This window comes from Tachypleus tridentatus, chromosome 13 (genome assembly GCF_004210375.1).
Source record: "Tachypleus tridentatus isolate NWPU-2018 chromosome 13, ASM421037v1, whole genome shotgun sequence".
Classification (NCBI taxonomy): domain Eukaryota; kingdom Metazoa; phylum Arthropoda; class Merostomata; order Xiphosura; family Limulidae; genus Tachypleus; species Tachypleus tridentatus.
The window spans coordinates 78,811,299-78,824,188 of NC_134837.1; the positions used below are offsets into that span (position 1 = coordinate 78,811,299).

General features: G+C 34.2%; 1 protein-coding gene across 5 annotated transcripts in view; it reads right to left on the minus strand.

Annotated features, from left to right (window-relative positions):
• The window catches only part of LOC143236789 (uncharacterized), an 89,753-nt gene that overhangs the window by 73,667 nt on the left and 3,196 nt on the right, over positions 1–12,890 (minus strand). For all 5 annotated transcript variants that reach the window (XM_076475348.1, XM_076475346.1, XM_076475344.1 and 2 more), the window contains exon 2: positions 10,232–10,449. In XM_076475348.1, coding sequence (XP_076331463.1) covers positions 10,232–10,444 — 213 coding nt within the window. In that variant the 5' untranslated portion in view covers positions 10,445–10,449. The remainder of the gene's footprint in view (positions 1–10,231; positions 10,450–12,890) is intronic.

Genomic DNA, 12,890 nt, shown 5'->3' on the forward strand with positions numbered 1-12,890 from the left:
GTTATTGGTTATATTCAAATTGAGAAGAAAGAGAAAAGCTAAATGGAGAGAAGGAAGAGGCCCCGCATACATGAGGGAATCCACAACTTGTTGAACAATGGCTATCATATTCTCTAGAAGAGCCTACCGTAGACAGAGGTCTCATGTTAGTAACATTGTCACAATAAAATGATGAAATAAAATACAATGTTGCTTAAAAATTCATAATGGGTAAACATGGGAAAAAAATGTTCTTATTACAGAAAGAACCAGCAAAACCTGAATGAAATTCAACTTCTGTAAAATATAAATTTCATATAATAAATCAATAAATTTAAAATACATCAATTTGAGGCAATGCAGAGAAAAAGTGCTCAAGGGGAGTTGATGCACAAGGAGGTTGCAACACCCTCCTATTGGTGGGAAGACTATTACCACATGATGTCATCATGCACAAGTACAGTTTGCATTAAATGTGAATTTCTTTGTGAGATGATGTGGTGTGCACAATTAGCTTGATTATTTAACTTTTAATGGTGTGGTACATAGATGTAAATATAAAAAAAATTAATTTGTTTTTAAAAGTTTCACTGAAAAGATAAAGTTAACACTGCATGCCTGGGCATTATTATCTGCTAATATCACAAGGTTTTAATGTCTTACATTCAAAATTTTATTAAACTACTTTTTGTTTATGTTATACCAATTAGTATATATACTATAAAATTGTGGCTAATAATCCATATTTTAATAGTATACAATTTTTAAGTTCTTAATTTTACAAAACAATACTTTAAAAATCCTGAATTTTCCCAAGTGTGAAAAAGGTGACATCTTGTGTAAGCATCCCACCTCTATATCATTCACCACCTCTCCAGTAAATATCAAATTCAACATAAAGTAAAGTACTCACTATAAAGCATCACAGCTTAGACAAATAATAATTTTTATAGCTTTCAATTTTGTTTGCTTACAGAGCCATGAAATAGAAAATCACACTCTTCTTGTCACACAGACCTGTCACATCTTCCCTTTCAGAATTTGTTAATAGTTTCATATTTAATACCATATTTTCTATAATCAATAAAAAGGTTTTCTCCTATCAAATGACATTATATTACATTGTGTTATACACAGAGAACTGTCAATTCAACTTTTAGTAAAAGCTTCACTAGCTTGGATGTATTTACTGGTTGGTTGGTTTGGTGTTTTATGGCACAAAAAAATCCAGTAAAAAGTTAAAATTAAAGTAAAATTAGTAAAATTCATAAAAGGAAATTAATGTAAACCAAAATAAAGTTTGATTTTTGAATTAACAAAAACATAAATAGCATTAAAACCAATTTTTACATCTAGTCCACAGTGGTAAGAAAAAAACTACAGTAATACAGACTATAAAGGACTTTCTGTAACATAATTGTAATTATCATAACTCTCCAGGAAGACTGACAGGCAAGTTCAAAAACCACCATTAGTCATCTGAAGTTGGCCTTTCCAGTCCTGGCTTTGAGTTATTTGATGTTATGGCCATTTTCTAATTTCAAATCGAACTAGATGTACTTTGATTCTTAAAAGGGAATTACATTAAAAAAGGTATAATGTATAAATTAAAAAACTTAAATGGCATTAAAAAGATTAATGGCCTTTAAAAACTAAAAACATTACCATCACCAATAACACTAACATTATGGACAAACCTTGGGACAGAACATGTTTAAAATGGTGCCATTGTTATGAGTCATAACGATGACAAGAAAGTAAAATGTGGCTTATTGTGACCCGAGTGTTACACAGACTACACAATGGTGCCTCAGTTTCATATAAAAGAAAATGATGAGTTAAAAAGAGTGTGACCAATGCTAAGTCTAGTTAGAACAACTTCCTCTTTCCAATCCTTACAGAAGCAAGACAACCAAAGTCCAATAGAGGGTTTTAATTGGAAAAGCTTGTTTTCACATTGCTCACTCCAAGTCAAATGCCCCATTGGCAGCAAAAGTACATGCAAACAGTTTGAGAGAGAGAGAGAGAGGTTAAAGCCATTTCCTGTGGTCCACTTCAGTAAACAAATGAGGGCAGTCTGTAACTACCACTCAATACACCTCATGTTTGAAGACTGACATGAGATGTGAAAGTCGTTGAAATGGAGCCCATTTGCAACAGAGAAAATCACATTAAAAAAGACCTAAGGTATAAATTGAACAATTTAAATAGCATTAAAAAGATTAATGGCCTTTGAAAAACTTAAAACATTTGGTGGACAGTGTCACCATTGCCAATAACACTAACATTATGGATAAACCTTGGGACAGAACATGTTTAAAATGGTGCCATCAATGAGAGTCATAATGATGGCAAGACAGTAAAATGTAACTTACTATGACCTGAGTGTTACACAGACAACACACTGGTGTATCAGTCCCAGATAAATGAAAACAATGAGTTAAAAAACTGTGACCAATGCATAGTCTAGTTAGGACTACTTCCTATTTCTGATCCTTATAGTAGCAAGATGGCCAAAGTCCAATAAAGGGTTTTATTTGGAAAAGCTTGTTTTCACATTGCTCACTACAAGTCGACTGCCAACTGGCATGGAGCTGAGCCTTGAATACAGAACTGTAGGCAAGCTCATTCCTGCAAATAGCAACATGGCCTAGTATCCAGAAAAACTGGATAGAAGTAGATGTCAAAGAGAAATGGGCCAGTTGGTTTTGAACAACAGCAAGAATTGGTGTGAACTAATGTGAAGCAATTCCTGTGTCAGTAGAGAGTTAAGCAAGTCAGTATAAACAGTGCAGTTTGAGTACTGTTTAGGTTCTATGTGATCCAGGGCAAAAGAAATGGTGTATAGTTCAGCAGTGAACAAAGGAGCTGCAGAGGGGATTTTGTGTGCAACCACCAAACCACAACAAACCATGGAAGAGCCCACACAGTCACCTGATTTCAAACCATCTGTATAAATAGGAATGGAAAGATGGTTCGAAAGATGTTCAGCAAATAACAGACAGTATTCCCAATTGGGAGTGTCTGCTTTTCTCTGATGACTTAAAGATGGGTCACATTTGGGGACTGTAAGAAGCCATGGTGGGATGGACTGACCAGTAGAGACCCAATTCATCCAACTGTGCCTGAATACGAAGGCCAGAAGGAGCAATGACAGGTCATCTGTTCTAAAAAACGTATGGCACACCAAGGAAGGAAAACACAACTTCAGGTGGAATGCTTTGGAAATGAATGAAGTTTGAAGCATATAATAAAGATAGTTGCAAATGGCAGAGGTGCAAAAAGGTTCATGAGGCTCTGTGTATAAGCTCTGAACTGGGGAAGTGCAGAAAGTCCCAGTGCAAAGCCAAAGACCTTGATAATGAATGGGGTCCAGCATCTTTAAGGCCAAGGTCCTGGCAGAGCCATAGACCAGTGATCCATAGTCGAGTTTCGATTGAATAAGAGCATGATACATTTTTAGCATAGAACACTGATCTGCTCCCCAAGAGGTGAAAGAAAGGACATGGAGGATGTTCAGTGCTCTTGTGCATTTGACCCATAGTTGCTTTAAGTGTGGTATAAAGGTCAACTTACAGTCAAAGATAAGCCCAAAAAACTTTCTCTCAGGGACCACAGGCAGCATAACTTCACTGATACAAAATCCAGGATCAGGGTGAATACCCCTTTCGTGACAAAAGTGCATGCAAATTGTTTTAGAGAGAAAGAAGTCAAAGCTGTTTATTGTGGTCCACTTCAGTAAATGATTGAGGGTAGTCTGTTACTGCTGCTCAATATATCTCATGTTTAATGACTGGCATAAGATGCGAAAGTCTTCGACATAGAGCCTGTCTGCAACAGTAACAGGGAGTTGTTCAGTGATGGCATTAATCTTTATACTGAAAACTGTAACATTCAAAACACAGCCCTGATGGACTCCAAGTTCCTGTAGAAAAGAACGGGAAAGTCTTGAACTCACACGAGCTTGGAATCTACTGTCCATTAAAAGTTGGCCACGTAACTCGTGTATTTGGAGGTCTCGCAAAATGACATATTTCCATGTTGTATCATAAGCCTTCTCAACGTCAAAGAATATTGATACAAGAAATTGTCGTTTGAGAAAGGCTTCTCTGATTGATGTTTCAAGTCGAATCAGATGGTTCCTGGTAGAGCACTATTGTCTGGACCCACACTGGGTGAGTGAGAGGAGGTTGTTAAAATCGAGGAACCAAACAAGATGAGCATTTACCATCCTCTCTAAGATCTTACAGAGACAGCTCGTCAAAGCAGTTGGAAGGTAGTTTGAAGGAATCTTGGGATCCTTCCCAGGCTTGGAAAAAGGCAAGACAATAGCTTGGTACCAAGCATCAGGAAAAACATTCTCCTGCCAGATCCAGTTAAAAACAATCAGAAGAATAGCAAGAGAAGCAGGAGATAGATGGTGCAGCATTTCATAGTGTACATCATCAGGTCCAACTGATGTACTGCCAGACCCATGAAGGGCCAGTTTGAGTTTCACCAGTGTAAAGGGATGAGTATAGTCATAGAGACAATCAGCTCAAAGGAAAGAGGTGATCACTCTGCCCACATCTTGATGGCTAAGAAGGTGGAGGAAGAAGCAGAAGTACTAGATACCTGGCAAAAGCTTTCACCAAGAGTATTGTCAATGCTCCGGGTATCAGCTACTTCCTGGCCATCAGAGAGCAAGATCGAGAGTGGGACAGAATCATACTGCCCACTGACCTTTTGAATCTTATCCCATATGACTTTTGAACTGGTGATAGAAGATATGCTGGTTGTGAACTTAATCCCAGATTCCTTCTGACTTTGACATCTTACCCACCCAGCTTGTGCACGAGCCTGCTGGAAAGAGATGTGGTGCAAGAGTGTGGAATACCAATGAAAAGTATGCCAGGCCCGTTTTTGAGCCTTCCGTGCCATGTAGCAGGCAGGACTCCACCACAAACAATGATATAGTGGAAAACATGTCGAGGTTTTAGGAATACATCGAGCAACTGTATGTATAATACAATCAGTTATTGCAGCCAAACAGTCGTCTACTGATGGCTTACAGAAAATTACAGGGTTAAGTTCTGTGAAAGTAATGAAAGAGGGCCAGGTTGCTTGATCCAACTTCCACTGGGGCACGCGTGTGAGTTGGCATCGACCACAGCCAGTCTCTCTCAAAATTATAGGAAAATGATCACTGCCCCATGGATTATTGTCAACTCTCCATGAAAAGTGGGAGAACAATGAAGGGGAGCAAACTAAGAGATCAACAGCAGTAAAGGACTGACTAGGTGCATGAAAATAAGTAGAAGAACCAGTACTAAAAAGAGAAAGGTTGTGATCAGAGAGCATATGCTCTACAAAGTGACCCCTCCCATCAAAATTGGCATTTCCCAGAGATGATGTCCATTAAAGTCCCCCAGGACTAAAAAGGGAAATGGCAACTGTTGAATGAGAGCATCAAAATCTGGTTGATCATAGGTTTAACCAGGCAACAGGTAGAGAGAACAAACAGTGATGGCATGACCCAAGGAAACAAGGATTACTAATGCCTACAAGGATGTGTCAAGTGGCAAAGACAGGGTGGGCACATGCTCATCAACCAACAGTGCCACTTCTCCATGCACTCGTCCATCACACAGCCTGTCATTTCTGTACAAAGAAAACCGCCGAAAGGTGACTGTATTGGCAGGTTTCAGAAATGTTTCCTGAAAGGAAAGACATACAGGATGGTAGGAAGCAATCAGTGCTTTGATGTCATCCAGATTAGAATGTAAACCTTGACAGTTCCATTGCATCAAAGTGGTCATTTTTATTTATGTGTAGGCAAATTTGGTGGAGAGCCCTTCTGTTTACAACCACATCTTTTTTCTTTACTGTCTTTATTTGAGGGAGGTCTGTCGACCTCCATGGATCCTGCCGTGGGTTGATTGGGTCAGTCTTTTTATTGGAAGAGGATTCCAGTGACTGAGGACATGAACAAATGATCATTTTGCATCTTGAGGTGGGAGAAGAAAATGTACCCGAGGAAATGCCTGCATCCAGAACCAAAGGAAGTGGATCTCGGGATTTGCTGGAATATATGTTAGGGACAAATATAGATGTTGAAGTTGATAAATCAACTTTTTTAACCACGGAGGTCAAACAACGTTTCATTTGGTTTGAAAATAACTTGTTTGGAGGCACAGAGAGATCTGTCTGCATTTCCACTGTAGTAGTGAAACAAAGTGCAGTTGCATATATCCCAGATAAAGTGGTGGGCAGCAACTTTCGGGGCTCTGGATAAGTAATGTTTTGAATCATTTTCAAATGCTGTACCTCTTTTTCTTCCAACCATTTAGGGTAAGAATGAAAGTAAGATAGATGAATGGATGAGAGGCATTGCAATTGATGCAATGATGGTCTATTTCACACTCACAGGCCTCGTGGTCCTTGCCACCACAATGAGCACACATCAAGGAACCACGAAGTCTTTAAGTGACTGAACCGCTGACACTGGAAACATCTGAGAGGGTTTGGAATGTATGGCCATACACTGCAATTAAGATAACTTGCCTTGATGGGTGGCAGGTGGACGTGATGATGTAAATCTCAGAATGAAGACATCGGTTGGCATCATAATTCCATCTTTATGAGAGGAGGTATGCCTCACTGCAGAAACACCTCCAGTGGAAAACCAGTGAGAATCTCTGACTTGGGGATGTTATATAAATCTCTCTCAACAATAACTCCTCGTGATGAATTCAAAGTAGCATGAGGTGTAACCTCAATAGGTATATCTCCAATCACCTTTGAATGCAATAGGAGTTAACTGTGTTGATATGTGGATGTTTCCACCAATATGTCACCAGAGCAAAGCTTCTTTACTGACTTTGGAGAGCCAGCAAGTCCCTCTTGTTGCTTCTGAATGAAAGTGGGAGACATCTGCTCTAAAAGTTTGAAAGAGAATGTAGTAGTATAAGAAAATGAAGTACAACAGGTGTTACAGATGTTGAAGATTACTGCTCAGAATAATAATAAAAAAAAAAAGTGAAAAAACAGTCCATAGGTAAATGACCATGTCTTAAAGATTTTGAGCAGCAATCTTCAACATCTGTAACACCTGTTGTACCTCATTTTCTTATATTGTGTTGAGATGTGGATGTTTCCATCAATAAGTCACTAGAGCGAAGTTTCTATCCTGACTTTGGAGAGCCAGCAAGTCCCTCTAGTCCTTTCTGAATGAAAAAGGGAGACATCTGCCCTAAAAGTTTGTCTGAAAGAGAATGTAGTAGTATAAAAAAATGAAGTACAACAGGTGTTACAGATGTTGAAGATTGCTGCTCAGAATCTTCAAGACATAGTTGTTTACTTATGAACTGTTTTTTCACTATTTTATTTAATTTTTTATTTGGAGGATCCATAATAAAAAGGAATATTTCTGTGCCCACTGACCCCATCCACCATAGAGCCCTGCAATGCCAAACCAGGACACTGCACTATACTCAAACACCACCATCAGACACAATATCCATAAAATTGTTAAGAATATCCAACATGGGTAGTTGGTTGACCCAAGCCCAAGTGAACCAGCTGATTGACCTTAGGCTACCTGTTCACAGGAATTCAAGGCCAAAGTGGTGTGTTAGGGTTGAATCTCTCTACCACCAGAATCCTCTCCTCACCTTCAAGGGTCACCATGCATGGCAAACACATGGGTGGATGTTTAGATCCCAGAGGAGGTAAACTGAAAGAACATAACCTTTTCTGGGATGTCCCCTCACCACGTACAGGAATCTACACCGAGGGGGAATGAATGTACAAGTTATTTTTGCATAGTTAGAAGAACAGAAAAATTGTAATAGTTAGATGAAATTGTCTGTTTTTTGCATGCCATTATTCTTTGTTTTTGGTGCACTATTTTATTAAGCAAAAATGATTTTGTGTTTCACTACCATTAGTATAAAAAAGTAGGGTTAAGTGTCATTAACAGTCGACAGCAAAAAAAACATGGACAAATACTTAATTTCTTGTTTTTCATGTGTATTCTTTATTTATTATAAGAGTAACTTTAGCATAAAAAATATGGACATCTTTAGATTAGTTCAGGCCAATTAGATAAAATAATATAATAAAAATATTTCATGAGGCACACACACGAGCAGTTTAGAATAGCTTGTGCGTAATGTTAAATTGAAAGTGTAACATGAGCTGCACATATCCCATGTGATATGCAACTTACAATGGCAAGATAGTTGAGACATTATTTGAAGGGACAATAAAACAGTAAAATTTTATATATAGAGTTCCTTTTTTTTTACAAGCTTAAAGTTATTTAGGATAAACAAATGTAATGTTTCATTTGAAGTCATTCTAAAAAAAAAAGGGGGGTTAATTTAGATTGATTGATTTTTGTATGGTTATAAGGACAGTCAAACTGACCAGCATTGGATACAGTTAGGATAAAGAAAATAGATAAAATATAAAGTTTTACTGAAAACAAACACTTGAAATGTACTTAGAATTCAGAGATTAAGCAAATTAAATCTTAGATTTTTGAGATGAAAAAAGTATTTTTAGTCTTAACACAAACTTGTTTTGCATACAGACTAATTCACAAGTCCTCAATATATCCATGAAAAAAATAATTTTTTAGTTTATTAAAAAAAATTCCCTAAAAATATCAATTTTTGTCTGTGAAAGACTGCCAGATTTCATGAAGATATACACACAATATTAAAATATAGTAGTACCAAATCTATATAGAATTTGAATGAGTACAAAGAGGTCCCATGGTCAGTCAAACTGGTCAAGCCTATATAGAGTTTATGAGTATAATGGCTTTTTATAATCTTTCTCTTGCTTCTGTTTGTATTCAAGTTTATGTTACAATTTTGATATAATCAAAAATGTTGCAAAGGATTCGTGCCAGAAAAAAATAAATAAAAAATTTGTATCTAGAAATTCATTACTCTAAATGCTGGTAGAACAATCCAAAATATACATGTAAATTAAATAATACAGTACACAAAACAAAATGGAGGAAAAAAAAGTAAATTTATCAACTTTAACACAATTCCTTTGAATAAGTTCTTATGCTTGCCTGCTTCTGCATAAAGATTATTAAATATCACTTCATGAACTGTAACTACACTAAACTGCCACCAATCTCAGAAATTTAAGTTTTTGGTTATTGAAAATGTATTTTGCTATTCATACACACAATTTAATACAGTGTTTACACTAACTATGAATAAAATATCTCAAGTTTAATAATAACTTTGATTTAATTACTTGAACATTACTTTAAACTTTTATTTTAACTTTTGTAAAATGAGATGCACAGACAAAGAATTACCATTCAATGATAACATTGTTATTCAACAATTTTTATATATATATATATATATATATATTAAATATGTATGATCAATGTAATATCTATATAAAATAGCAACCATAAATAAGGCATTTCACAGAATTTTTAAAAATAAGAACAATCTAGTTGACAAAAAGCCTTTCAACCAACACAGATTTACAATTTTTTGACCCTCATATCCTTTCAGTAATTGTGTAATGGTAAGTGAAAACATGTTTCATAGCTTAATAAATTCCCTCTAATATCATTATTGCAAGATGATTTTGAGTTGTTTAGCTGCTTAAAAGTTTTAGTTTCATGAAAACTTAAATGGTCTATTATGTTTTGTTTCTTCAACTATTCTCAAGAGTAAAAGCTATTTAAACAAGTGAGAACTGTAAAAAACATTCTTATACTAGAAACTGACTAAACGAGTAAACTCTGCTCCTAAAAATAGGTGTTACAACTTTGCTATATTGTGCTTTCCAGTATATGCACAAGTATGTCTTATCTCCAGTATTTAATATATAGCCAAGTATTTCAATGAATGACATCTTTGCAAGATTCACTTTTATTACATTAAGTTATATCATTCATAATAACTATATAACACATTTATTACTACATGCTAGGTAGTATAACAAAATCCATGTGTATAGTTTAAGTGGACAATTGGCCCAACTTGTTCTAGCTCTCTTAAGAGGATAACAATTTAAAAAGGTCCAATAACAATTACACAGGATGTATGATATTAATATGAAGAAGAAAAGTCAGACTAGGCTTTATTTTTATTACAAGTAATTTTTCATCATCTTTAAATAGTATAAGACTTTTATTTAAAAGCTACACATGTCTGGTGTATTGCAAAAATACCTTACATAGTCTTTGTACATTGCAAATTCTGTAAGAAAACAATGCTGCACTAACCATGAAGGATGGTTTTGATTGCTCAAGATGAGATCTCAGAGGCTGTGGTACAGTGGGATGAAGTGACACCCCTCTTTGCAAAGGTGACTGTATTAAATTTAATGATGTCGTGGACACTCTCTGAACCAAATCAATTGGTTGTGTCTGTTCACTCCTCTCTCTTTCATCAGAATGCTTGGTTTCATTTGAAATTATCTTCTGAGCAGCACTCATTCTCTCTTTAAGAACCAAAGAAACATTATATTTCCATTAAAAACATTTTGGGGCATAATGAAAACAGCTGATACTAATAGCTATTAAACATTTTGAACATACATCATGCAGAAAGCAGTCCAATAAAAAAATTACAAAAACATAATCCAATGCACCAACATAAATTATTTTATTTATTGCTGCGTAAAATTCACTTGAAAGTTCTAATAAAACTTTCACATACAAACCAAAATATGTAGTCAACACAATAGGAAAAATGAGGTGATGTTGCATTATCTACACTAACTTTCAAATAAGAAAACATAAAAATGGTTAATATGAAATTAGAATGGAGAAAAAAATGTTTTTTACTTGCTAACATATTTGATGAAATGAAAAGATGAACATGTCTACAGAGTTTGGTTGATGTTCATTAATTAATTAAGTAGCAATGTGAGGTATTGAAATATAAATACTAAAGTTCTGTAAAAATATGTTGGTGAAAGCTCTCCATAATGAAGTGAAAACAACAACCCAAAAAACTTTAATATCTTAAAACAATCTTATTTAATAGACAATATGTTTAGTAAAGCTGGAAGATTGCAAACAGTGTTAAAGAACTAGAAGGACAGAATATTATTTGTTATATAGCAACAGTAATACTTTATACATTAATTACTTAAAGTTGAAGTAATAAACATAGAACTTCTGATTTTGTTTAAAGAGATATCTACAAACTTTAACACATACTGAGGAAAGAAAATCTTGTAAATTGATTGTGATCTTTTTTATTTTTAGAAAATATTCTTTCTACAAGTTTATGTATTGTACAACCTTTAGGTCAAGTATTATGGCAATGAATATACAATTTTTTATGTATGTAGCAGACTGCACCAGAATAAAGAAAACTATATCATAGTTCAAAAAACAAACCCCAAATACCTCAAAATAAAAATTTGCTTAAATTTTTTTCCCACATTAGTAGCAAAATAATGTAGTTAAAATCAGACTTTTGAAAATTTTGAATTTAAGGTACTAGCTTTCAAATTTTGTTACTAAATATATATGTATCATTTTATACATGGACAATATATTTACTGGTAAACAGTTTTTGAAAAATTAAAAAACTTTGAAATTTTATGATAAGCATTGCTAAGCAACTGCTCTGATAGATATCTTCAATGGTCTCCATAAATTGACACTTCTTTATTCACACAATCTACAAAACTTTCAGGTTTCTGATCTTATTTCTTTCTTGAGGTAGCTCCAAAGTTATTCCATGTGAAAAAAACGGTTATTTTTATCTCCTCATTTTTCACATGGTGAAAGGATTGTTGTCACTAAACAGTAGATCAGTTAGGAGTTACCTTGTCATGAAAAGTTTTTTTTTCTCAGCAATATGGAGTAAAAAATATTTTCTGAACTCCATAAATTTACATTTCTATAGTCACCTGATCTGCAAAAAAGATTCAGATTCCTAATCATTTTTTTGTTAGGTAACTTTAGAGTTACTCCACATTAAAAAAAATCTCAGCTTCTATGCTTTATCAATGTTATTTATTAACAAAGTACCAACAACTTTGATGTTATTTATCAAACTCACTTCTCTCAACAATAATAATAAAAGTACTAAAGAAAGATCATAAAAATGAAATCTTGAGAAACCTAAATGATACTCAGTCATAAAATTAAAATGATAATTTCATAGGTTTTTAAATATTTCAAAAATACAAACAAGGTTATGGTTGCCAAAACATGTTTTAAAGTAAATATAGTTAACTTCAAATGTTACTAAGCTTTAGGATTTAATGAAGAAAACTAGACAGAAAAAAACATGTTTTGGAAATAAATATTTGCATTGAACATTTTTGACAATTTGTAAAGTATTAATTTAATCTTGTATTTTATATCTTATTAAATTTCACAGGATGCTTCTTTATGAAAAACAACTAGTTTCAACAGCTTCCATATTTAATAAGTGATTTATGATACACATCATTAACTAGCTCAATGTATATTTTTGTAATCAACCTGCACTTGAAAATATTTATCAAAAGCCTTAATTGGAAATGTCATTATACATATAAACAATCAAAATACCAACTTGATTTACTAACAATATTTAATGGGATTAACCCTTAAGGATGCTGATAGCAAGGTTTTCATTGAAGATATGGCTGAGCTTTTATTTTTACAAGAGAAATTGTTTGTAATATTCCTGACACTGTCAAGAGAAACAATTACTGAAAATAATTTGATCCCTTTATCTGATAAAGTGACTTGTTGAAAAAATTCAGAGGAAAGTCATTAGAAGGATTTTTTTTTTAATTTGTAATTGGTATATCTATTAATACCTTAAAATTCTATTAGTTTTACTACTAGCAACAGAGCATTGCTTTGATGATATCGGTGATTTATTTACCACCATGTCCAACTCCTTTTCTCAGTTACCTCCTGAATAATTTAA